Raw genomic sequence first — 27,083 nt, forward strand, 5'->3', positions numbered from 1 at the left:
CCTTCATGACACTTACACAGACGGTGCACTTCTAGGCAGCCCCATGGCATTGGTGGGCGGGATGGCAGGCAGAGAAGGCAGAACAGAGCTGAGGAAAGCCACTGGGTTCTGAATGCGGCTGGTGGGAGAGACAGGAGTTGGGGACACACAGTGAGGCTGAAAGTGGTTTCCGCTGGAGATGGAGAATGTGAGCGGCAGTTGTGTGGGCTCTAACGGACTTGGAGGGGGTGGCTCATTTTGGACAGAAACTCCTGGGGGTTTGGTTGGCACTGAAGGATGAGAAATGAAGAGATTTTCTTTGCTCACTGTCCTCTGAATGGCTTGAGGAGTGCTGCTCAGTGTGACCGCTGGGGGTGAGCTGGAAGGGGACGCTGTTGCCGAAGTGGTAGGAGTGGAATTCATGGAGGGGAAGACATGCTTTGGCCGGGTCAAGCTGAAAGTCTGTGATGGAGAGGACTTCACCTGCTTGCTGGACACAGTCACCACCGAGGGAACCGTGGAGTTCAAGACACTCATGCTGAAAGGAATCTCCTTAGGAAATGAAGGAGATGGGTTTTGCAACTGCTGCTGTTCCAGTAAGACTTGGTTGTGAAGCTGTTGTAACTGACTGGAATCACTGCACACAAACAAGCGTGGGGACAGAGAAAGGAAATCCATCACCATTTGCCTTGCCCTTCAGGAAACACACAGATAGGAGGTTTATGCCTTCATGCTGATTAAGGACACACACTCAGAGTAGGCAGAAATCAGCTAGTCAATCCCTGGTGTGTTATCTGCTAGTTTCTCCTTTCTAAGTCCTTTTTCCTGTCAGTAAGAAGGGAAAATGCACCCAGGATGTATAAACTTAGAAGGCATCATTCACCCTGTGCCCTTTATTTCATGACCCAGGACTTGTGTAACCTAGCCACCCAATTTTATAATGTTTAGGAATCAGAAAAAAAATAGAAACAATGGGCCTCTTCTTGAGAGTGCTCAAGTTCTGAGACCAGAAGACACATTAAAAGAGTCTCCAGAGAGATTTTAAGTCAATCGGGATAGAAGGCATAAATAGTTTTAAAAGCTCCATGTTTTATTCTAGAGTATAAGTGGGATGACGAATCATTTGGACAGCTTGATATTCAAATTGAAAATTTCCAAGTCTGATGATGATCAAGGCTTTGTTGATACATTTTTAAAATGAAACCTTCCCTTCCTGTGGCAGTTTTAAGTTCTGTAGTTATTATATCTACTTTCCTTGTATATAGCAAAAAAAAAAAAGGAAAAAGAACGAGCTGAAAATTGTATCCTCGAGAAGACTGAAAGTGAATGTATTTTAGTGTAAAATCTAAGAGAGTTAAGACCAATGAGGTTAAATCAGTAAGAAAAAATTATGTGTGTAAATTCATGAAGGATGTATGTAGTCACATGTGCTAGCCTGTGAGCATGTATGTGTGTATATTCATAGCCATACTAACACAAATCTACACACATACAACTAAGAGAAAAGTTACAGAAGACAAAACATATTAAACAATTATATAGTGCTAGGGACTGGATTTTTTAGAAAGTGTCACTACATAACTTAGTAGGGAGAATTTTTATGTTAATTCAATGTCCCACAAGGCAGGTACAGCTTGGCTAACTACTTACTTCTCTCCTGTATCAAAGAAATCTGTTTTACTAATGTGCAGCTACAGACTATACTTCCTGGCCTCCTTTGAAGCTAGTGCACCATATGACTGCATTCTGCTATTAAGAAATAAGCAGATGATTTAAGGTATTAAAGACTTTGAGAGGGTTCTTTAAAGGGAGACTCAGATTAGAAACCACTGGTCTAGAGTTAGAAACCTTTTATCTCATCCACCATGTTCCATAAACACAACTCTCCTCACCCAGAAGAAAACAATAATTAACACTTCAAGTGAGTGCAATAGACAAAAATCAGTACACACAAGGAAAGCCTGCACTTAGGCATTGCTTCTTTAGACAGTGATGCTCGATCCTGGATGTATCCCAGAGTCTTCCAGATCCTTGTTACTCACTATATGGGCATCCCAGGGGCTTGATAGACATGCAGACTCAAGTCTCATTCCAGACTTACTGAGTCAGCAGTTAGGGAACAAAGCAGAAATGTGTGTTTTAACAAGCCCTCCAGAGGTTTCTGGAGCTCGATAAAGTTTAAAAATCACTGACCTATATTTAAAAAGATAATAACTCTGCCTGGATATTTTCCCAGGTCAATTGACTCTCTGGGCAATGATGCTTGCATCCATGAGGTTTGCCTTCAATACTCTCAAGGTGATTCTAATGGACAGCCATCTTGGTAAAACCACAGTTCTCCGCTGACTGTATAAGTATGTTTAACTAATGAGAATTAGTTATCCTCATCAGTGACATGCTGGCTAATGTTTTAAGGATGTAGAAGGAGACGGACCATGATGGGCAAGGTATGAACTGATGAGACTTCAAAAGAGACAGAGAAAATGGAGCAGATATGCTAAGAAACAAGGGGGCTCTTAAGACAGGCAGCATGAGACAGGCTGTGGACCAGCCACGTGATCCTAACCCCTTAGCTCTCTTCTCCATGCAGGACCTGGCTGCCTTTAGATTCCCATTCCTGTCTGTATCGCTAAAATAACCTCCTCCCCTCTCTTTGTTTTAAGTCAATTCCTGTCTCCTATGACCAGTAGAACTTTGAAAGAACAACACATTCCTGGATGTGACCTGTGATAGGTATGTTTTACGTTGTTTAGTTTTATACTGAGCATTTTACCAGATGTGACAGTGACAAGAATATAAAACTAACTAACAAAAACTGCTTTTCACAAAGATCTTTTTTCAGTGCTGAGAAACATATGAGGGGAGTGCTGTTAAGGTGGATTTTATGTAGCAATTTCAAGTTTTATGTCATTGTAAATATAATTTTGATCATTTTGATGACTGGACCAAACAGATCATAACAGTAGTTCACGCTCTGTGTTTGCTGTGGGTGACTATTAAGCATCGTAACATGACTCTGACTCTGGAGAGTGACCGTGAAAATCACCTCAGACTCCTGGGGTGAGTTTGAAAATCATGACTTCTCTTTCTTTTATCACATTCTACTTCTATGAAGTCTACTGTGTTTACCACAGTATATCTAGCCATGGCAAAATACTAGATATCTTTTCATAATAATCTTAATTTGAACCAGTGATGGGAAATTTAAGGATGAGATTATGGACTATAATGATTATTAAACACAAGAAAGCATTTTATGAGTAGACAAGTACTCTGTCTGGAGCCCTCCAATATTAGGCTAACATCTTTCTAAACTAGTTAGGTGTAACTTTTGCAGAGGTAGACTTTTACCAGTAAGAATGATAGTAATAGAAATCTTACATTAATGTGAAAAATGTATAATTTTCCAATCATTTAACATGTATTTTCTTATTTCATAATCCCCCTTTCCCACTCTATCATTTTTAAGAAAGGCAAACTCAGAGAAGCTCACAGGTACTCTTGATTATCTATTCTAATGTTCACTTACAGTTTGGGTTTGGCCAGAACTGGAGGGGGTTCTTTAATGGGTGAAGAAGGTTCAGGGATTTTTGCTGCCTGGCCATTGAATCGCTCCTGGAAAGAATCAGGTCGGGTCTGGTTGGCGGTCACTGCTCCACCCTCGAAGGATGCTTCACTTCCTTTGTCATCTTCAGGCAGGTTGAAATGCACACGGAGCCCAATCCTTGAGCTGGACCGGGGCTCATTGTGGTTTACTAGCACACCTTCAAGTTTGGGTTTAGGGGGATGTTCCACAGAAGGAGGCAGTAAGTTGGGTGGGGGTGGTTGTTGCTCAATAATAGCCAGGTTGGTGGTGGAATTGGCTGAGTGAAGAGACCCATTATTGCTGAGGTCCTCACTTCCTGAAAGGCAATAACAGGACCTGAAATGTTAGCTAGCCCCAATGAGACTGAGATGGGACTGAAGTCCTGAGTTGGAGGGTATGCAATTTGGAAAACATTAAGACCTGGTGATGTGATAATGTTTATCAAAAAGGGAAATTGCAGGCCCTCCCTGGTGGCGCCATGAAGCTAGCTCCAGCCGCTTTAGCATGAGTTTGATCCAAGGAGGTGACCCCATGGCTCACCAGACCTCTCCTGTCTGGCCCACTCAGACTGCTCCCCTCATCAGTATACTTTATCAATCTGCCTGTTCTGCTCCCCACTCTGTCTCTGGTATTGCTCCTATACCTCCAGCCTATACCCCAGTTCTGTATGCATAAATAACTTTTAAAAAATGGGAAAATGCTTATCAAAAACAGAGAACATAGTCTGGTATATTAAAGAATGGTGAGGATACAGAGAAGAAATTAAACTAAATCTCTAAGTACTATTTTGAAAAGAATATTTGAAGTTAATAAATTATAACAAGGATATATATATATATATATATTTAACAGTTTAAGGTTTATTATTTCCTAGGTATCTTAAGAAAAAAACAATGAAAATGAGCTTTGGCTTCCAGTAAGAAGCTGTTCCAAGGAGATATTTTTTTTAGAGAATAGAAGTAACACCGGGCAGTCAGAATGGAGGTGGGAGTGGTGATCATAACTACAACAAGAAATTGAAAAGTGAATATTATAACATTGTTCAAGAACACTTTCTTCAATAGCTAATTTTTTTAAAGAGAAAAGTCAAGCTAACTTTATTTAAAAAGTAGTAAGGGAGGGAAATACAAACTCTTCCTACTCATACTCACAATGCGATATCACCTCATTCCTGTGAGAATGGCCCATATTAAATATAAAAAGCCAGAAACAACAAATGCTGGTGAGGGTGTTGAGTTGGTGGCAATGTAGACTGGTCCAGTCTATGGAAAACAGCAGGTAGGCTCCACAAAATATTGAAAGTAGGTATACCATAAAGGGCCAGGGGGAAAAATAATAATAGCAACAACTATATACCGTAGACATTTTACGGGGGTGGAGTGGGAAATGGGATAAAAAATGGGGTTGGGGGGGAAAGTGCACTGGACTATGGTGACGGCACATGGGGGATTTGGTTATGGGAAGCCCACGGGGATTACAACTGAGATGGAAAAAGGCACAAAATGATGTAAAAATAAACCATTATTTCGAAAAACAATGGTTCTAAATTAAAAAGAAAAAGGGTGTACCACATGACCACCACTCCAACTACAGGATCTGTACTGGAGGAATGCAAGACACATATTTGAAGGACATAAAGACATCTATGTTCATTGCAGCACTATTTACAATAATCTAACTATGGAAACAACTTAATCTCCCAGTGGCAGAGGAGTGGATTAAGTAGATGTGGTATAGATACATATATGGTGGAATATACTCAGTTGTAAAAACAGATGGACCCTTGCCATTTTCAATAACATGGATGGACCTGGAGGGGATTATGCAAGTGAAGTAAATCAGAAAGACAAATACTGGATTTCACTCATGTGGAATATACAAAATGAAAGAAAGGAATAGACAAAACTAAAACAAACCCCGGAAATATGACTGCAGAATTAAGACTGTTAGAGGGGGCAGGAGGGGAGGAGTGGGAGTCAAATTGGAAGGGGCCTAATGGCTTAAGGTAGAGACATGGGTGCTTTGGGGTGGGGATGGTTTGCTGACCTATCTCTGAGGATCTGTGGCCCTGTCTTCCTAAATCACATACAGTGTTGCAAATCAATGCTACCTCAGTAAAAAATAGAAATTAAATAAATTAAGAGAAACAAAACAACCCCAACCCATAGTCTCAACTGTTCAACACTTACAGGGCTCTTACCTCTTACATCAAGCTGTGCAATACTCGACACTGTGCCGTATTTGTTGCTTGCAGTACATGTGAAGCACCCAGAATCTTCTGCAAATACCTCAGCAATGACCAAAGTACAAATCTCCTCTAAAAGCCAGTAAAACAGTATCATTGCTGATTTAATTATTGAAATGACATTTTAGGACTTACTGATACCAGATCATAATTCTATACAAGTTACAGATGAGGCTGATTGTATTAATTTTTAAAACAATTAGTCCAATTATGGTATATTGAGTTGAATGATTAACAGGCTAAAAGAGTAAAAGGACATAGAACCAATAACTATACAGACTACTATCAAGGGAATTAGTGGTAATAAATCATATTGTATACTCTGAAGTCTCAGAGTATCTTCAATCCAGTTGACAAAACAGAGAACTGAGAACATTAAAGTATAAAATCACAAAAGCAATTAGGAGTCAAAGCAAAAGGAGGCTTGTGTGAAATAAAAGAACTATAAAATCTTTTTCTAAATTTAAGCCTCTCACCATTTTCAGAGGAGACTTACACAGTGAGTTGATTTTAAATGAACTTAACAGTGGACAATAATTATTTTGCTTAATGAACAGTAAGTAGCTTTAGAGCTACTTACTCTAAATATTGATTTTAAAAAGTCTGAAATGTATTTTTTTTCCTGTATAAAAATACTACAGTAGTTCTATGGATGACTTCTATACACAGTTTGATCCTCCTTTGAATAAATACAGAAGTGATTGCAAGAGAAAACATTTGATTATAGCCTAAAAAATTTTTCTTTTAAAGTTAAAGGTGCTTGATACATACTGTTTGTCCTTACGATTTTCTTTTGCAACAGACCATGCTGAGAATTAAGGATCCTAAGAAGTCACTGGAATTTTATACTAACGTTCTTGGAATGATGTAAGTAAACTACTGACATCTGTAATGCTTAAATATATATAGCTTGGCAAATAAAGGGAAAAATTTCAGGGATTATAGCCTAAAATTATTATAGTTATTGCCGATGAGGAGAGGCATTCAGACAATAGCTTCAACCTTCAGTTATGACTTGGTGCACTATACTTAAATGAATTGACACACTTCACTGAAATGAATTAATAATACATAGTTGTATGAGGAGAAAGGTGGTATCTCAGCGTTTCATGTTAGTTTGACTGAATTGGGTGGACATCTTTTAGGAAGGCTGGCCAGTAGGCCATGGCAGACAGTGTCGGAAGCACACTTAGTAGCTCTTCATCATCCTCTTTCCTGTGGATGAATCTGGCTTTGCCCGTGCTCGGAGTGATCATGTGCTCTGAGGCAAACTGGCCTCTCCCAGCTCAGGTGGTGAGCAGTGGCTGGTCAAGATGGCATACTTAATTCTATTCCTGCTAAGTGGTGACATCTGACTGACAGTTCTGTTCAATGAGATGGTAGGGAAAGTCTGCGGGGGAGATTTTGGGAGAAATAGGGTGTAACCTTCTATTTTTGCCTCTGAAAGTTGTCATTGGATGCCATATACAGAGCTGTGGCAACCCTCTTGGGTATCTGAGTAGAACCACCCTAAGAGGATACTCTGAAGATGGCAAAATGGAAATTGAAAAAAAAAGGCTAGTTACTGAAGATCTCTGAGATGCTAAATTAAACAGTCTCAAGACTGCTTTTTCTTTAGGCACCTCGTTACATGTGAGAATATTATAGTCTTCTTATGGCACAAGCCATTTTCAGAGGTTTTCTTTACTTGCTACCCAAAGACTCCCAAGGGATGGAGAGGCATGGTTTAGTGCCTCCGCCCTTCTTCTGAGCAGTAGGCCTTTGGTTCTCTATTCCCTTTACCAAATATTTCATCAATCTTCTCTCAGAAAATGATCTGATAAGTTCACTTACATTATACTATATCTGCCTTATAAAATAAAGGATTCTGTCTTCAAAGAGTATTTGCATTATACCAAATGGAAGGGAAAACTGGCTGTGAAATTTTAAATCATGAACAGGGAATGGTGGGAACTTGTTTTGGGCAATGGTGGAAACTCTTTTGGGTGACTGAAATTGCTTTGTATACGAGACTATCAAAAAGCTGCATCTGGATGAAAGGGTCAGAAGTCTGAAGTACTTTCAAGGGGAAAAAATTACTACTCCACTACAAACATGGCAAGAGTGGGACCACTTTTGGTCTTTATTGTGCACCCCAAGGGCCCAGTGGAACCTATATGTCTATGTCTGGAATGCTTTTCTGTTTAGTTTTCAAGTAGATGGGATTCCAGATTTACATATGCAAATTCTTCATTCCTACAATAATAGTTAGAATTGATTTGAATCTTTTTCTAAACTTTATTTTCACTTTTTTTGAACACCCGTGTCACTGATCACACACTAAAATTGAAGTTGAAATGGTGCTTACCTGGTTCTGCCATGGATCGAGGTTCTAAAAGAAGAAGAAGAAAAAAAAATCCTGAGTATTTACTTTACTGAGAGACTATACTTTCACCAGAAGCCTCCCAGAGCATTCCACAGTCTCTGGAATACTAGGGTAAAAAAATGACTCCAGCACCAATGATCTTCACAGAGAAGGACATTGTCACAGAAGGGTAGCAAAAGAGCAGCTCAGTAAATGATGCCACTGTATCATGGCACACTCCTATGGTCCCCTTGGGTGATAGTGACTTTATTTTTTAAAGATTTATTTTTATTCATTTATACATATAAGAACTAGGGGGTAGGCCATAGGGGTGGGGGAGGGGTAAAAAGTTTCACCAGAGACAGAGTGGGGAGCAGAACAGGCAGATTTACTAAAATACACTGTTGACGGGAGCAGTGGGCAGGACAGGAGAGGTCTGCTGTGCCATGTGGGTCACTTCCCTGGCTGGGAATCAAACTTGTGCTACAGTGGTCAGTGACTGGTGATAGCTTGATAGTGCTGAGTCTTTAACCCTTGTGCCACAATATTAACTTTAGGTGAGGAATAATTGCTGTGTGAAATAGGTTTCCAAAGTGATTTGCTTTATTGCTATCCATGTAACCTTGCCTGAAAAAATGTTTGTGAAGAATGAAAGATCTTTCTTAGCTTTGAAATCTCAAAGCCTAATAACACAGGGAATATACCTCCAGCTCCAAGAGTTCTGTTATTAAAAGTATCAAGACAGAAGAGAGGTTCCTTGAGAACAGGTCCTTTGTCTTGAAATTCTCTGGTATTTCTAATCTTGCCACTTGGTACTGAATACAGGCTTTCAATTAATGTTTATCAGATTCAGGACAACATTGTTGAACTTAGTTACAATCTTTTGCATTCATGAAGCTATTTTCTTTTTTCTTAGTTTAACTCGTATTCAAAACACATTATTATTGCTGCTGTAGCTGTTAAATCTGATAACAGTATGAGCCCTATCTCATAATGATCCAAGTGCTACTATTTTATGATAGGCAGAAACAAATTATCAATAAATAAATAAATTTCAATGTATTTTGTAAATGAATGAATCAGTGAATCAAAGTACAAGCACTGCATGACAAGATGAAAGCACTAGATATGAAAAAATGATTTAATCATTTATACATAAATAATTCTTATAATAGGAAGAATATAAACCTAATATAAAAATGAGCAAGATCTGAACAGGTAACTTAAAAACAGAGAACTACAAAGGCCCCATAGATAAGTGAAAGACTTTTATCCACCTTTAATTAGTGAAGTGTAGATTAAAGTAGTCTCCTTTTGGGCCCATAAAATTAAGGGAAGATTTAATAAATGCTTAATACCCATAGTTGGTGACAGTGTGAGAAAAAAGGCATCTCCATATCTTGTGGGTTGTATTGGTAGAATATAGCTGGGGTGACATGTGTCCTAGTTTAACTGAGACAGACCTGGTTTATTCCTGGGATCCTTGTACAATTATTAATAGCACCCACCTTCATTTCCCAAAGTATCCCAGTTTGGATGGTCAATTATGTGATGATCCTAAATTTAGTTCAAACTCTTGGATGAACTAAATTGGATGGGATTTTGGCAATTAAATGTCAAAAAAATGAATTTATAGTAGCAATTTTAGTATTCAAATTTATGCTATACATATTCAATTAGACTTGTTCTGTTAACAAGCACTGAAGTATAGTTTATAATCATAAAAATTTATGAAGACTGAATAAGAGATAAATATGAAATTGGTTATATTGCTTTATCTTTAAAAGTTATATCTATACTTATTAACATGACAAGTTGAGTAGAAAAGTCAGTTTTCAAGAGTATGATTTATTTTTATTTTTAAGAAAACAATGCATAGACAAATTCTTAGAGAAATATTATCAGGGTTTAGTTCAGTAAGTATGATTACAAGTGATTTTTGTTTTTTATTTTTGACTATATATTTAATTGTTAAAAAGTCATAAAAGCAAATGTATATAACACATTTATAAAAATAAATTATTAGGAAAAAAGTAAAAGCATCAACTTACTTTTCTGTAAAATCCTAAAGTCTGGAGAATCTTCTATCAAAGTCCCTTCTCTATACCATTCAACTTTAGGAGATGGGGCCCCTTTCACTCTGCATTCAAAGACAACCAGCTGACCCTCAGAGGCTGATAAATTTTGTAACATCTATAATCAGAAGAATATAGTTAGAACCAAAAAGTACATGTTTTTGGAATCTGGTTCCAATGCTGAATATTTTAAAAAGTATACCATTGCCTCCTTACTTGGATTTCCTCCAAGTCGACTACATCTTCAGTTGCTTCAGTTCTGTGGCTGTACTTTGAGTCTATTTGTGGATTGAAACAGCTGAACCTTTGTGAAGGTTCTTACTAACTTCTTCCTTTTCCTCTTTGTGCATTACTAGATAAGTTAATTAAATTCTGGGTGAAACATCTTGGGAATTTGCAAAAATACAAAAGTTAGGTAATGTATCTAAGCTTTTCAATGCCCAGAGTAACAATAAAATCTACAACAGGTCTCTATGAGGTGTCTTCAGCAGTGGAGTAAAGTATTTTTCCATGCATGAGTATCGCTGCCTTGTGGTGGATCAGCAATGTGGCCCAAGTAACTGACTGTCTTTCTGGCTCTGCCTTTTAATGTTTTGTAGTCTTTTGTTTTGCTACTTCATTTTGTTTGTGTTCTTTATAATACTACCTCAATGATCTATTGAAGAATAAAAACAACTAAAATTTCTAGAAAGTCATAGTTACATGTGGAATCTTATGTCCTTATAAAATACATTGTGATTATGTGAAGGAACCATTCCATGTCCTTCCATACTTCTGTTAGAAAGGTTTACAAAAAACCACTTCGAACAGTAAGATATCAGCTAATTCTATCATAGATGGTGGGAGAATGAAACTCATATTTTCCTTTGCAGGGAGTCTTCTACTCATTATTTGTGGATTTAAAGTCACACATTCATTTCTGTTGCTGGTAATTCACCTTGTGAAATATCTCTTCGGCATATGTGTGGCATGTTCTTGTTTTTAATATAGACTCAAAGATTACAAACGTGGAAATATTATGAGTAAATTTTCTTCACAAGCTCTATCAGTAACAAATGCTGAAAGCCTTTTTATTATTACAGTTTGGGACCTAACATTTAAGGAATAACTGGTTATTTCAAAGAAGGGGAAAACTTTTTTCTTTTGTCATTTGTTCTTATAAATATTTGGGATTGTTTACATCTCTTATCTGAAAAAAAATATATATATTATATTTTATATACGAGCTTATAGTATCATGGTATTTGTCTAACCAACACAGCAGTGGGGGTAAATCACATGGTTTTAGTTACAAGAAACCTGAAAGGGTAAAAGTGTAAATTGAAATTGTGACAGCCAGGGGGCACTATAGTTAAATATTAGTGTTTTGTTTTTTGCATTCCCAAATTTGTTTGCCAAAGTAGTTCATGGATGGGATTAGCATAAAAGCAGTTTCTAAACTAATGAGTTGTTTGACTGGAATCTGATTACTCCTTGTTTTCCCCCAAAACATCTACTGATAAGCATGGAATGATCTCAGCAATTATTATTGGGTGCTCTTGCAGCTGATAAAGGTCTTCCATTTTGACATCTGAGCAAATTCTATGCTGGAATGTTGTTTTGGGACCTATTGAAAGCTTTAATGGGATTAATAGATCTTCCTAGGATTAATCCACAATGAAATTTCATTCACTCTCGAAGCAAATAAATTAGAAATGAAACAACCAATCAAGCTATATGTGTGTGTGTACACACTATATTTTATACATATATATATACATAAATATATATATGTACATGTATATATGTGTATATGTATATATATATAATCTCATATCTGATATATAACATATATATTATCAGAAGGGATTGAATAAATGAAATATATGGCACATTTATAAAACAAATATAAGCTTAATGAAGTCAGTATTGATGTGCTAACATGACTCAATCTATAGTGTATACCAGTGAAAAACTTAAAAAAAGGACCTCCTTAAGAGCACATTACTTGCAATTTTTTAAAACAATATTAGTTGTGTTTTATTATTAACCACCTGATATTGAAGGTCAAAACATATACTCTATTTTAAGAATATAGCCAAATTGGCAGAGCTACTATAGTGTATGGAATATGCCAGCTAAAGTTTATTCCAGAGCGACACATCATCAGTAGCAATGGAGGTGGCATGGGTCATCTTATAAGCTATGTAGAAAAAGTTGTTAAAAGTAGTGGCTTACAAGCTCTATAGTTTGAAGGAGGATGATAGTTGTTATTGTTGGAAATGGTACTTTACGGTGCAAACTTCATAAGAGGAACTGGCTCCCATTTCTTCACAGCAGAGTCTAAAGAGTTACACATTTTGAACACCAAGATGACGTGTTTAATACAGCAGTAGATCATGGGCTGTGACTAATGGCACGATGTATACAGCCTTGCATGTAACTAATTTCACTAAAGATGAATAAGCAAGGTTAAGTTAGTCTTAACTAGGAATTATGGGTCTGGACTAAAATCACTATATTCAAAGGTCTGTAATCTCCTGAAATAAACAGTATCCAAAGTGCGAATCTTTCCTGTGTTTCATCACCTTATTGATTATTTAGGCGACATTCTTTCTAGGGTGACTCGGCAACACAGAGCCTGGGAAATGTGTCTTCACATTTAAGGCCATGCTATTAAACTTTTCTGTTCTACTGAAACCACAAAACAGTGAAAGTGATACTTTCTTAACTGAAATGCAAATTATTCACCACAGAATAAATATTACTGTTTAGTGCCAAGCACTATGCCAAAGGCTATAACATAAGTTGAAAGGGCACAGTTCCAGCTTACCACTAAGCTTTACTGACATCCTTGAGAAAAGGCATTTATCTCCCTTATTGGTTAAAGATATCAGCTACAAGGTCCATATTGTTATTGCATTTCTTTGTTAATCCAGTTGATGTTTTTTGTAATTGGTAGATGCTGCAAGGGCGTGTGCTTTAGGCTGGAAATGAAACTGGTAGTTTTACTGATAAAGAACTGCTGGAAGACCCCTTTGCCTCTTGATTGGCACCGCTGTCCTGTGTGGTAGCTGAGTCAGAAAAGACTAGAAATATTGGGTTGGGGAGAAGGTCCCACGCAATCTTCAGAAATCTGGATCTGGCTTAAGGCCCACTTATTTCAGGGTTTCCTGCCTCTGTTATTATATAATAAAATGCTCTTCTTCAAATTCTCACTTCCCCTGCCCCCTTGCACTCTTCAAATTACTGCTGAAGCAGCTGGAGCCAAAGTTGCTGCAGCCTTGACTGTCTGCCAGAGCAGCTGCTGTTGGAGTGGGAGCAGCGAGCAGAGGAAGATTCTAATTTGATCAGCTACCTCCTTTCCCACTCAAGAAGTGTGAGTACTGCCCCTTGTCTCTCCCAAACAGAGTAAAAGGGTTTTTGATTCTCTGTAGAGGATGGAAGATAGTCTATGTCTAGAGTGTTTAAAACTAGAGGTAACACTTGAGTCACTCAGAACTAGCATATAAAACCCAGTGTTTTCTCAAACCCGACCATCCTCCCTTTTATTTTAAACTTCTTCAAAAAAGAAGATAATACCAGTGCTTTCCTATCACCAAAGGAGACACAGGAGTTTAAAAAATTGCTGTCTTTAAAAAGACATGGCTTCTTGCCATTACTGGCAAAGAAGTGATTTGTTGGGCAGTATAGAAAGTGAGTCATATGGGTTGGAATGCCAGCAGTCCCTAAAGAAGTAAATAGAGTAGGAATAACCTGAACAAACATATGCAAATGATCAGTTATCAGGATTCATACCACGTGACTACCATCAACCATGGCTCTGACTCAGAAATTTGCTAATGACACCAGTAGCAACTATGACCTCAGTCCTGCTCTCACTGACGGAAACTAACGCAAGCACATGTTGCTGATAAGTCTCTCTGGAATCTGAGCCACAGTCTATTCTACTGCCCTACGTCTGAGCAACCCTGATCCATTTATGGAGGCAAAAACTCACATCCTAAGAACCATGAGAGCCTCAGAATTTGGGTCTCTATATTAAAAACTATTTTTTTTTGCACCCTGATCCATTTATGGAGGCAAAAGCTCACATCCTAAGACCCATGAGAGCCTCAGAGTTTGGGTCTCTATATTAAAAACTATTTTTTTTTGCACCATAGGCCCAAACCTTTTGTAGATATTATCTAATAAACAACATTCATTCACTGGTTTCTTTTTATCAAAGGCACAAATGTATCTGCCCATTAAAGCATCTAATTAGAAGGAGTTAATCAGAGTCAACATACAACGCAGCTAAACCTGTTGTTCTAATCAGCCCATGGGAATTCAAAGAATTGTTAAATCCTTTTGGATTATTTTTAAATAATAAAAAACATTTTGGACCTATTATTACTCTTGATGAACTCCTAGATATTAGAGATAACTTAGCAAGTGCTGGGGAGAGACAGGAAAAAATAGTTTTATTATTGTGTTAAGTGTGGTAATAAAGGCATGTATTAGGTGAAATGAATGCAGGGAAGAAGGAAGACAGATTTGAAATCGGAGGTAAGGACTCCTTTCTGGTGTCCGCATGGGCAAATGGTGGGGAAGAGAAGACTTCAGTTGGGGCTACTTATGAATTTTTCTATGGTTTAGTTGCCTTTGAATAGTTAGCACTATTTTTAGAGTTGGACAATTGGGCATGACAAATTAAAATGTTCTGATTACTAAGGCACGTAAGCCCTGTTTTAAAGCTGGGTGATTTAGCAGTGAAATCAGAAACAAAGGTAGCTCTATTAGCTAGATTACACACACACCCTCTTGTAATCCCTCATTGAAATCTTATATGCACCAAGCCACAACATGTTGCTTTCCTACTTCATGTTTTCAAAAATACCAAAGCTGAAATTACAACAGCAAGTTACATGTAATGAACCTCAAAAATCAAGGTGCATCTTGTTTTATATGAGTACGTTTGCCTAAATGACATGGACATGGATAAACATGTCTCACTCTGGACTGTTTGATTGGAGATAACTATCTTGGGTGAGCATGATTGGGTGGCATCCCTGAACATGAATGTTTCTGGGAATTTATTTCTTCCTTTAGGACTAGTAATTCATTGCCATTTTGATTGAAACCAGGATTTCTCAGTTTCAGGGTTCTTGACCTCTTGAGCTAGATAGGTAATTATTGTGGGAGACTGTCAACCTATGTACCATAGGGAGGTTAACAGCATCCCCAGATGCCAGGGACACAGCCTTCCAGTATGACAACCAAAACATCTTTAGATAGGGCTAATGTCTGTTGAGGGACAAAGTTAACCCTGATTGAGAACCATTGCTCTAAATTAAAGCACACATCTGAGAGGACAAAATCTCTTTGGGCCTAGGCTTTGCATTCATACAAACAACAAATTATAAATCTAGGAAGAGATTTCCTCAGCTTGGTCTTCATAAGACCAAAAGGATCCAGTATTTCTACTTGGAATCTATTATTTTGGGTCACATATTCATTAAATCTCAGTTACATAAAGGTAAGAAGAGTAGATTGAGAAAAGGAAGAATTTACTTCTAGTCCTGACTCTGTCACTAACTAGTCCTGTATTGTTGGGTAAATTAATCTCTCTCTCTTTTTTTTTTTTTCATTTGTAAATGAAATTGTCTGAGCTGAGTAATTTCCTAGTTCTACATACAAAGACTAAGAGACTGAGAATTTGATACCACCCAATAGTTACCATGGTCAGACAATAAAAGCTCTTTGTCCTAGACAAAGGCTTTATGTTAAGCCTTTTAAGAACAATTAACTCCAAAGCACTGTAGACATCTACCTGCAACTAGACTTTACTGTAAGTTGAGAGAAACGTTGGAGTAATGCATGTCTAGAAATTTATCACTCCATCCCTCAGAGCTGCTACTGTGTTTTAGCAGTGGATGACCATTGAGGTAGGTGACGAGTGGGGAAGACATTTCTCTCAATACACAGCTGTTACTAAGAAAGAAAATTAGGGACTTGAAGTAAACAGTTACAACACTCTAAGCCCCCCCAACTCTGTGTTGTACTTAAAAGAGACCCAAATTTTCACATAAAACCAGTAAATCTTGGATCTTACTACTTTGTTTGCATTTTGTGATATGGTTAAAGCCATGACAGAAGGAAGTTATAGTTTCATTACCTTTGTAAACACAGGAGCTGCAATGATGGGCTTTCCATCCAAACCTTGCAAATAGTTGGTGGGGCTCTGACACTGTTAGAAGGGAACCAACAAGACGTTCATTGTCACTACAATTATTAATTTACACACAAGACATATCAGACTTACAGAATTTGGAATATAATATAAAAATCAAAAGACTGATGTTTTCACAGCATATAAATCACAAAATTCAAGTTTTAGACTGAATTTATTGTCATAGTGTTTATAAATATGTGCTAAAGTTATTGATTAAGTGACATGGATGCAGGGACAACAGATTTGAATTATAGAGCTATGAAATTGTATGCATTTATGTAATTAACCCTAAGTCCCCAAAGAGGTTCTATAGACCCTCTGGAGCTCTTAGATCAGTTTGAAAATGACTGGATTAAAACAAAAATATGATCCCTCACATTAGTAAACGGGTTAGGTAGGTAATCTTGTTTAAATTATTTTAAAAAGGCTTTTGATGAGTGTATTTAAATATATTTATCACCAATAAACAATTATAACAATAGCATATTATAAACATGTTCGGATTACTATGATTTCGCATTTTTTAAGATATGCACATATACATATATATCCAGCTATATGCACAGAAAATGCCTGGAACTATCTGCTACCAGCTATTAATAGGAAGTATCTCTGAAGAATATGGGCATACAAGTAGAATTTCCTGGCTGCCCTGTGGCACAAGGGGTTAAAGCACAGCACTGCAAGCTCCACAGGTGCTTCAGTGCAACATGGATTCCAGGCCCCAGAGGTGATTCCAGGCCCCACATGGCACAGCAGACCTCTCCTGTCTCTTCTACTGCTTCCCTCGGAGTGTATTTCAGTATCTCTGCCTGCTCTGCTCCCCACTCTGTCTATGGTGAATCCCCTGCACCTCTGGCCTGTACCTCAGTTCTGTATGCATAAACAAATAAATCTTAAGAAAAAAAAAGTAGAACCTCCCCTAAATTTTTACTTAATGCACTTCTGCACTTTTTTATTGTTTTTACAACAAGCCTGCGTTATTATAGGATAATATACATCAGATATACAAAGTGATTTTCATGACCAAGGAAACATGTTACCCAAGGTCATCATGAGGTTGTAACAGATGATGCCATAGTGTTGGTCATGATGACCGTGCCTGCCTGTCCACAGTCTGAGGTACTTGTGTTTCACTTAGACTCTTGTACCTGCTGAATGGCTGACACACTGTGCTGGACCATCACAGGCTGGGTTGGGGGAACTGCTGAAGGAATGGCTGCAGAGGTAGCGGAAGGAGATGATACCTCTTTTGTCTTCTGGTTTCTGGAAAATGATTAATACAGATAAAGTGATAAAGCAGAACCATCATTGTGAAAATTCTTTCTACAAATATTGGCAATGCCATTATTGCTTACAGTTTGATATAATAACATTTTTCATTAACAATATTCTACCTGGTGGTGCAGGGGGTTAAAGTGCAGCTCTATGAAGCTATCCACAGCCACTGCAGCACAAGTTCAATCCCCACATGGTGGTGGCTGGGGTGTCAAACACATTCACAATTAACTGAGATTTAAGAAAAGTGCTCTGACAAAACATGTGCAGGAGAGAATTTTTTGAAATTTGTCTCATTGTTGCCCTTTATGTTTTCCTTACAAAGACCAGCCTTTGTAAATCTTTGCTTAGGGGATTTTGGCAGGGCAAAAAGCTGAAAAAACTTGAGTCAATGCGTTCTTTGATTTTACACATACTATATCAGAGATGATTTGAAGGGCAAGAGGGTCAGGGAGTAATCTCGAGAAGGCCGTGTGTGGAAGGGAGATTATTTTAGTTTTGTTGTGGAGAGGAGACACCTCTGTGGATCTTGCCAGAGAACTTGACAAGAAGGAGAACATAAGTCCAGAGGGCAGGGCAACCCCTCTGGTTCAAGGGCTCCCATTCTTGCTTAACTTATCAGTACCCAAGCATGTCAGGACACAAGAAAGCTCTGCACTTGAAAGGAACTTGAGATCTGGGACATGGCCTCTCACCAGTAACCTAAGGTGATAATGACAAGGACAGAATGGACTTACTTTCCTGTTAGGTGTTAACACTCTCTCCCTCTAAAATGTGGAAATAAACATTCTTACCTTATAGGGTTGGCAAGAGGGTTAAATGAGGTCATTCACGTAAGATGCTTAGAGCACTGCTGGTTATTTATATGTCCCAGGGATTTTTGGATGGGGAAGGGATTACCCAATAATGACAGATTGACTTTCGTCCAGCCAGGCAAGATGGCCTCTCAGCAGAAGAACTACCCAGTGATGCAGAGACTAATGGTGTCTCTAAAGCTTCCATTTTCAATAGAAGCCCTAATTTCTTTTGATGCAGAGACTAGTGGTGTCTCCAAAGCTTCCATTTTCAATAGAAGCCCTAATTTCTTTACATGGCCACTCCAAATTAAGGCTATGTTTCCCAACATGCATTGAAGGCAGGTGTGGCCCTGTGACTATTTTCTGGTAATGGGATATGAGTGATAGTGGTGTACCTCATTTAAGAAAGATGACCTTAACAGTGGGGCAGTGCATGCCCTTCATTCCTTCCAAGAAGTGTCCACACTTGGAATGAGATGCAGCTAAAAATTGGAAGCAGACTGGAACCTAGTGGCATGTGAAACCATCTTACCAACCAAATTCGTTATTTTATGTAAATAAATTAGTTGTCTTATTTAATTAATGGATATTTTGGATCTCTATTATGTCCAATTGAAGTTAAATCCTAACTATTATGAGTAGACCCAAGGAAAATAAACAACTGTGATTTTTTTTTTTGGCTTAAAGTTGTATATGAAAATTCATAACCATTATGTTGTGCTATGAGAATCTTGAAGATGGAGGGATGAGGATGCAATGGGTTTATTAGGGAACTCAACTGGGTTTGGAAGCATTAATAGGAAATTGCCCGGCAGAGAAGGAGATAGTAAAGTGAATAGTCTGAACAAAGTGGGTGGGAATAGCAGAGCAGAAAGCCTGAGGTGGGAACCTGGAGGAAGAGGAAACTGCAAAGGCTGGTTGTTCCGCTACTGAATAAGGCTTTGAATGCCATGCAAACACTTTTAAAAGATATTATATTTTTTTGTTTGATTTTTATTTTCCCATAGATAACAAACTGTTTTAATTGGGGGGGGGATCATATGGTCAGAGTTATTATTTAGAGGATTCCAGGTTGTAAATTGGAGACTGCGCAAGAGAGAAAAAGGTTGGAGCAGAGAGGAAGAAATGCAAGGAAGAAATACAGAGCAGGAAAAAAGGAATTGAAGGCCTCCTTGGTGGTGCACTGAGTTAAAGCACAGTTACCCACATGCCACTGCAGCATGAGTTCTATCCCTGGCCAGGGAGGTGACCCACATGGCATGGCAGACCCCTCCTGTCCTGCCCATTGCTCCCCTCAACAGTGTATTTCAGCTGCTCCTCCTGTTCTGCTCCCCATTCTGTCTCTGGTGAATCCTCTCACCCTCTGCACCTCTGACCTACACCACAGTTCTTCTATGCATAAATTAATAAATCTTTAAAAAAAGGAAGAATTGAGCTAATGTCATAAGAATGATAACAAAGGGCATTACTCTATAAAACCATTTACCCTGGTTATGAATTTTCCAAATATACACAAAAGCTAAAAGAAAATTATCATTTCAAGGTAGGCACACACAAAGAATTTAAACAATTGGCTCTGTCCTTAAGGAACAGAACATAATACACAAGCACAGTTAACTATGTTTCAATCAGAGTTTCAAATATTGCCATGTGTCAGGTACTGGCAAAGAATGGCTGTTTTGAATGTTTTTGGTTCCCCTGACTTTGTCCACAGTCTCCTGATCAAAATGCCCTTTCCTCCCTTATTTGGGGGTGTCCATCTACTATCACTTTAAGATTCAGCCGAAGATCATCAGCTTGGGTAGCTTTCATGATCTCTTTCTTCTTTCCCAACAAATACATCATCCTTTGTGCCACGCACGTCCTTCAAGCCTGCCCTTACTACCCTTACTATTTATATGCTTGGAATACAGTTCTTGTTATATTTGCTCTTTATTCCCCTCTAGGAGACTGGGAAGGCAGGAAAGCATTTAATTTCTCTTACTATTGCAGTACAACTATTTCGTAGAAAGATTATGATTTATGTATAATTTAGAATCACTATCTGTTCTATTATTCAATCAGAAAATGTGAATTTTCTGAGCCACCAGGATATTGGTTTTATTTTTTAAGATTTATTTATTTATGCAAACAGAACTGGGTACAAGCCAGAGTTGCAGGGGTGCAATGATTGCATATACTCTAGAGGCTTCACCAGAGAGAGAGCAAGGAGCTGTGTCTTAACCCATTGTGCCACCAGGGAGGGCCCGGCTATAGTTTTTACTCTGTAGCTATAAGTATGATGATACTTTAGAGGATGTATTTCCTTTTAAAATATTGGGAATATTAAAATGAATCTGCTAAGTGAGACTTAACAAAAAGAAGTAGAGTTTTCTCCAATCTCCAATTTTTTTTCTTGAGGTCATACCTGGAGCCCACCTCTTTAAGTTCTACTAACCCATTAGCAGCTTTCTGTACCCACTGAGGATACTAAGACAAAATTAGAGAAAATTAGAATTACCGATTCATCTCTTCCTTGTTAGGGTCCCCTTCTGAATCAGAAGAAGAAACTCCTGGAAAAATAAGAAGACATGAAATTTTTAAGATGATAATTTCTTAAACAGATTCCTAGACATCAGAAGACCCATAGACTTTTAGACCTCAGTGATTCCATATACTAATGCCAATTCTGACAGATGAAGACATGGATTTTCCATAGTTGAAGGACTTGTTCAAGGCCACTCAGCCAATTAATGACAGAGTTACAATTAAAGGCCCAAATTCCAAGTATTCTTGTCTGTAGAATACCTCCTGGTGTCTTTGGACCAACAGTCTCTATAGACATGCTGTGTACTCATAAATCCTCTTGTCTTGGCTTACACAGGTTATATGAAAGAAGGGGTCAGAGTGAATTCCAAAAATTGTGGGTGTAGGCGGATGCTTCCGTCCAGTCCTAACATTACCAAGTTACTCTTCATTTAGGAATGGAGGTGTTTAAAGCTATAGTGCCACACAGGAAAAAATTAGTAACCCAATCTCAGCACTGTTAGTAGAGCTTTGATCCTGGATTTATTCAGCATGAATTACAGGAAGATATAATAGAGCTAAATCTGGAGGTATTTATTATATGGTAAAAATTTGAGAATAAAAACATAACACACTTCTAGTCAAGTATTTATTCTATAAATGTTTATTAAACATCTACTAAGTACTTGGTACTATGTGAAGTATAAAGATATAAAGAAGAATGGGATAGTAGTCCAATGACAATCTTGTTGGTAAAGGGACATTTATCATAACAGCATATTTTAGTGTTAAAACCAGGACCTATATAAGGTGATATAGATGATAAAAGTGTAAAGGAATGATCCCCAGAATAAACTCAGAGGATGAGAAAATAGGAACATAAGTTTAGGTATAAATTGATATATAAAGAACATACATTTATTCCTTCCCTAAAATTTGTCAGGTAATTTTGGTTTTAATGCAAATACATTTCCTAGACTCCCAAATGCTTGTCCTTGTGTCTCCCAAGACTGCAGCATATTCTCATCTAGGAGTCAAAGTGGTGACCCTATGAGCAGCTAAGTCAGGTGATGTTATGTCTCTACTCAGAATCCCCGAGAAAAAAGCCCAGTGCTCATAATGACTTAAAATACATGTTCTTCTCACCTCTCTCTCCTCACTTTCACCCCATCTTGAACTTCTTGAACAACATCTGCTAGTTTTCTTATCACCTTCACTTTGATCACACTGGTTCGTCTTCAGACCTCAGGACTGGCCCACTTCCACCTGAAGGTCACTCTGCACTTGCTCTCTTTGATTTCCGTGTTTTCCCTTTGAATAGCTTGCGGTTCATTCCCTCAATTTCTTCAGGTTTTCACTCAAATATCATCTAGTTAATGAGGTCTTTTTCAGACACTGTATCTTTACAGCCTAAACTTGTCTTTCTCACACACACACACTTTCTATTTCTATCTACGTTCTTATTTATAATATACACCTATCACAGTATATATTTTACTTACTGTATTAATTTTCTATCTGTCCCATTATGTTCATCTTTCCATGAGCATAAGGATTTCTTGTCTGTTTGGTTCACTGTTACATCCATACTGCCTAGGAGAGTGTGTAGCAGGGTAGGTCCTTGATAAGTTTATCGTAAGTATATGTCTTACTGGTAAGTACCATGCTTCAAGGGTGTTTCACTTTACCTTCTATATAAATCTCAGCAGAAGTTGAATCTGTCCCGTAGATGTTAGAAGCAAAGCAGGAATAGCGTCCTGTATCTTCTTCAAAGGCTTCAGCAATGGTCAGTGAGTGTAGATTTCCTGCCTGAACGATGTGAATGTCTGGGGAATTTTCAAGCTCCTTGCCTTCACAGTACCACCTGAAAGTAGAGAATATTGGATGTGGCCAAAAGTGAGGATTAATGGCATATATGACTTCAGATATTTCATGGCAAGAAAACTGTGATGAACTCAGGACATTAAACTACACATTGTTCAGTGGGTATGATTTGATTGCAGCAAGCAGAAGCTGGCAGTATTCAAATCATACTGAGGCTTTACTTAAGAACTAGAAAGTGTCTCCTATTAAGAATGATACAATGAGAGAAGACAGATGAGAAGCCAAATATAGCCAAACCATAAAGAGCATCATCCTTGATACAGAACATGACTTTTCCTAAAAGGACTTAGTGCTTCCTGTAAGATGCATTTGAAGTGTTACTTTTGCTTATCTGGAGATAATCTAAGGAGTATTAAAAGTTTGTGAAGTTGAGTGTGCTCACTGCTATTATGAAACTGCATCTGACGTAGCTAACTGAAAATTAATTTGCTCAGTTACTGAGTCATCATAATAAAGAGAATGGGTCACATTCTCCCAGGAATGTTTCAACCCTCATAAGTAACCTAAGTACAGCTTTACCTCAATTTACAATGGGATTAAGTCCTGATGGGACTATAACCCCAGGGTAAATAAAAAATACTATAAAGCAAAATTATTTTAATAAAACTAACCTATCTAACATTCTTGCATAGCATAGTTTAGTTCTCTGAAGTTTTACATTGACCTATACTTGGCCAAAATCTAACACAGAGCCAATTTTATAACAAAGTGTTGAATTCCTCATGTAATTTACTGACTACTGTACTGAGGGTGAAAAACAGAATGGTGGGTGTGTTCTAGCCATTAATGTACACAGCTTCAAGTGTACTGGGCCTGAAGAATGTCTGGAGCGTCAAGCTAAAATTAATTGCTGGATGATGAAACTCCTGCAGCAACAGAGTCATCAGTTTCTCTCTCCTGAAGAGCCTCTAGGATATCTGATGGAGGGTTGTTTACTCTTGCAATCGTGTGGCTGCCTGGGAGCTCTGGTTCACTGTTGCTGCCAAATTTCAAGGGAATATTATATAACACATTGCTTTCCTAGGGAAAAGATCAAAATTCAAAATTCTAAGTTGGTTTCTGCTGAATGCATACAGCTTTCTCAGTATGGTAAAGCTGAAAAATCCTAAATTCAATTATCATAAGTCAGGGATCATTAGTATGGTTCTATAATTTATAGTCTTTCGTTTTAATTCTTTTTTTTTGCATTTTTTTCTTAATGATTTTTACATCATTCTTCATTTTGTGCATTTTTTCATCTCAGTTGTAATCCTCATGAGCTTCCTACCACCAATTCACCCAGTACCATCACCATAGTCCTGTGCACTCTTCCCCCTCCAGTCTTTCATTTTAAATCTATACATTTAAAGTTAGAAATTTATTAAGGTATAGATTTTTTTCTTTTGTTTCGAAGTTTGCACAAACAATACATAAAAATACATAAAGTAATAATACATAAGGTGTAAAGGCAAATGCCTAAAAGTTTGTCCACTCTAAATACAGCTTGGTAGGAGTGTAAAATGGAATAACCCCAGTGAAAGTCATATGTCAATATCTGCCAAAATTACACATATATTTATCTTTTGACCCAATAATCCCTTTTGTGGATAAACTTACATACATAAATTATACAGCTTATCATTTAAATAGCAAAAGGTTAGAAACAATGCAAGTGTCCATTATAGGATGAAATAAATGATGGTACAGCCACACACTGGAACACAGCCAGATCTAAAAAGAGAAGGAGGAAGATAACTATATGGCTAGAACTCCAAGATATACGGTGACATTTTTAATAATAATATACAGAATAGTGCATGTACACTGTTAGGTTTTGTGTAAAAAAAAAAAAAAAGGGAATATTACGGGTTGAATTATCCCTCCCAAAAGGTAAGTTGAAGCACAAAACTCCAATACTTGCGCATATATTTTTGGGATAGGATCTTTGTAGATGCAGTCGTTTCAATGACGTTACCAAGGTGGGCTCTAATCTAATATGGGGTTCTTTAAGAAAAGCCCCACATGAAGAGAGACTGATACAAAGAATGACCCATGATGACAGAGACAGTGATTGCAGAGATGTGGCTGCAAAGCAAGGAAGACCAAGGATTGATAGTCACCCCCAGAAACTTCCTCTGAAGGAAATACCCTACCCTGAATCTCAGATGGGAGGTGGCCCTGCTGACACTGATTCTGGATTTCTAGTGTCCTAAACTGATGCAGTTGATTGAAAAGCCAAGAGAGCTGAAAAATACGGAAAGGAGATGCCCTTTTGGGAGTGTTCATGAGCAAGTCTGTGCAATAGAAACACAGAAAGTTTTGGGGCTGCAGAAACATGCTAAGAATGGGGAGAAAAGTGTGAAGCTGAACAGAGGGAGACTGATTTCAAGTTTTGAAAATGAGTATTAGATTCCACAGCAGATCTCACCCTGTTTTCTGCTCAGCTAAGAGATGTCCCAGGAGGAAGGCTGATGGCGGCTTTGTGAAAAGCTGCTTCATATTGGAGCACTGGAAGTAAGGGCATTTGGAAGAATTTCTCTAAGGGATAACAAATGGGCCTGAGAACTTAACTATGTGGAACAGATTATTTAGGAGTTGTCTTACAAATGTGTCAGAGAATTGTGGGAAGTCTCTTTTTAATAGGCCCACAGAACTAAGCATGTAAAAAAAAAGAGAGGCAGTAATCAACTCCTTGTCAAAATAAAACTTATATAAGAAAGAAAAATTCAGGCGCTCCTTGGTGGTGCAATGGGTTAAAGTGTAGCACTATGAAGCTGTCCATAGCCATTGAAGCATGAACTGGATCCCCAGCCAGCGAGGTGACCCATATGGCATGGCAGACCTCTCCTGTCTCACCCACTGCTCTAGTGTATTTCAGTAGATCTTCCTGTTCTGCTCCCCAGTTTGTCTCTGGTGGATCCTCTTACTGCCCCCCTCTTACTGGCCTATACCCCAATTCTTGTGTGCATAAATTAATAAATCTTTAGAAAGAAAAATTCATTTTTACCCTACTGGGTTTGGCAGGGAATAATATGTCATAGTAACAAGAAGGTAACATTAAGTGTCTTTTTAAACAATGTGATATGATTATACGGAAGTGATCAGGAAGAGACAACAGAGGTACTAGTTTGATGAAGGGGTACTAAGCCCCCATCTTCTGGAATAGGAAGTCAATAGAAATTAGCTGGCATCATCATACCAGGTAATAGTAGGTGTAAGTTTATCATAGTGGTCCTCGAAGTGTAGTTCAATTTCCATGAAAACTAAATAATTTCATATAATAGTAATAGTACTTGCCTTTTCACTGTGTTGACATTTACATCAATGTTGCAAAAGCCACAGGAGGTAATATTGCTGGTTCTGTAGTGGCACAAATTATGGCCCTGCCACAAAACTAACTGGTGGTCATTGTGTTCATCATCACATTTGCTGTTAAAATTAAGAAGTGTGTGTGTGTGTGTGTGTGTGTGTAAAGAATTACTTTTATTAAATCTCTACTTTCAGCTTCTATCTTTTTTGTTGTTGTTGTTCAAAAGATTTATTTATTTATGGATATAGAGATTTATTTATTTATGGATTTATTTATTTATGGATATAGATACAGATGTGCATGGGCAGTGAGAGGATTCACCAGAGACAGAGTGGGGAGCAGAAAAGTTAGACTGATGAAGTACACTGCTGAGGGGAGCAGCGGGCAGGTCAGCAGAGGTCTGCGTCGTCATGTGGTCACCTCCGGGGCAGGCGGGAATCGAACTTATGCTGAAGTGGCTTTAGCTTTTTAGTACTTGCTTTACCTGATGCGCCACTAGGCAGGGCCCTCAGCTTCTATCGTTTTAATGTTCTGGGCATGAAATGGGAAGTAGCAAAAAGTATTTCTGCTGGATATGGAAGAACATTAGTGTGATTGTTAGGTGACATGAAATACTATTTTATTTAACTTGAAAGAATGACTGAAAATTATGGCTTTTCAGACTTGGGTGTTTAGCAAACATGTTCTCAAAAATGAAGAAAGTGTGTCATTTCAAGTAAAAAATAGCCAATAGCATTTGTGGCCAATGATAAAATTTGAGCCTTCAAGGAAAGATTAGAGCTTTTGAAAGCTTATATTTCTCTCAGTGAGTTCAGGATTTCCCAGTACTTAAAAACTTTTTGATGAAATTAAGGATGACTTATTTTTCAAATGACCAGTGTTAACTTTCATGTTACCTATCCAAAGTT

General features: G+C 37.9%; 1 protein-coding gene across 3 annotated transcripts in view; it reads right to left on the reverse strand.

The window, feature by feature from the left end:
* Nucleotides 1–27,083, reverse strand: part of MYPN (myopalladin) — a 75,101-nt gene that overhangs the window by 25,639 nt on the left and 22,379 nt on the right. For all 3 annotated transcript variants that reach the window (XM_004680843.1, XM_004680842.1, XM_004680844.1), the window contains 9 exons: nt 22,691–22,866; nt 20,998–21,049; nt 17,574–17,688; nt 16,366–16,437; nt 10,206–10,347; nt 8,158–8,181; nt 5,766–5,882; nt 3,509–3,881; nt 17–616 (listed from right to left, as the gene is read on the reverse strand). In XM_004680843.1, coding sequence (XP_004680900.1) covers nt 17–616; nt 3,509–3,881; nt 5,766–5,882; nt 8,158–8,181; nt 10,206–10,347; nt 16,366–16,437; nt 17,574–17,688; nt 20,998–21,049; nt 22,691–22,866 — 1,671 coding nt within the window. The remainder of the gene's footprint in view (nt 1–16; nt 617–3,508; nt 3,882–5,765; nt 5,883–8,157; nt 8,182–10,205; nt 10,348–16,365; nt 16,438–17,573; nt 17,689–20,997; nt 21,050–22,690; nt 22,867–27,083) is intronic.

This window comes from Condylura cristata, unplaced genomic scaffold (genome assembly GCF_000260355.1).
Source record: "Condylura cristata isolate star-nosed mole 26May11 unplaced genomic scaffold, ConCri1.0 scaffold00011, whole genome shotgun sequence".
NCBI classification, from domain to species: Eukaryota; Metazoa; Chordata; class Mammalia; order Eulipotyphla; family Talpidae; genus Condylura; species Condylura cristata.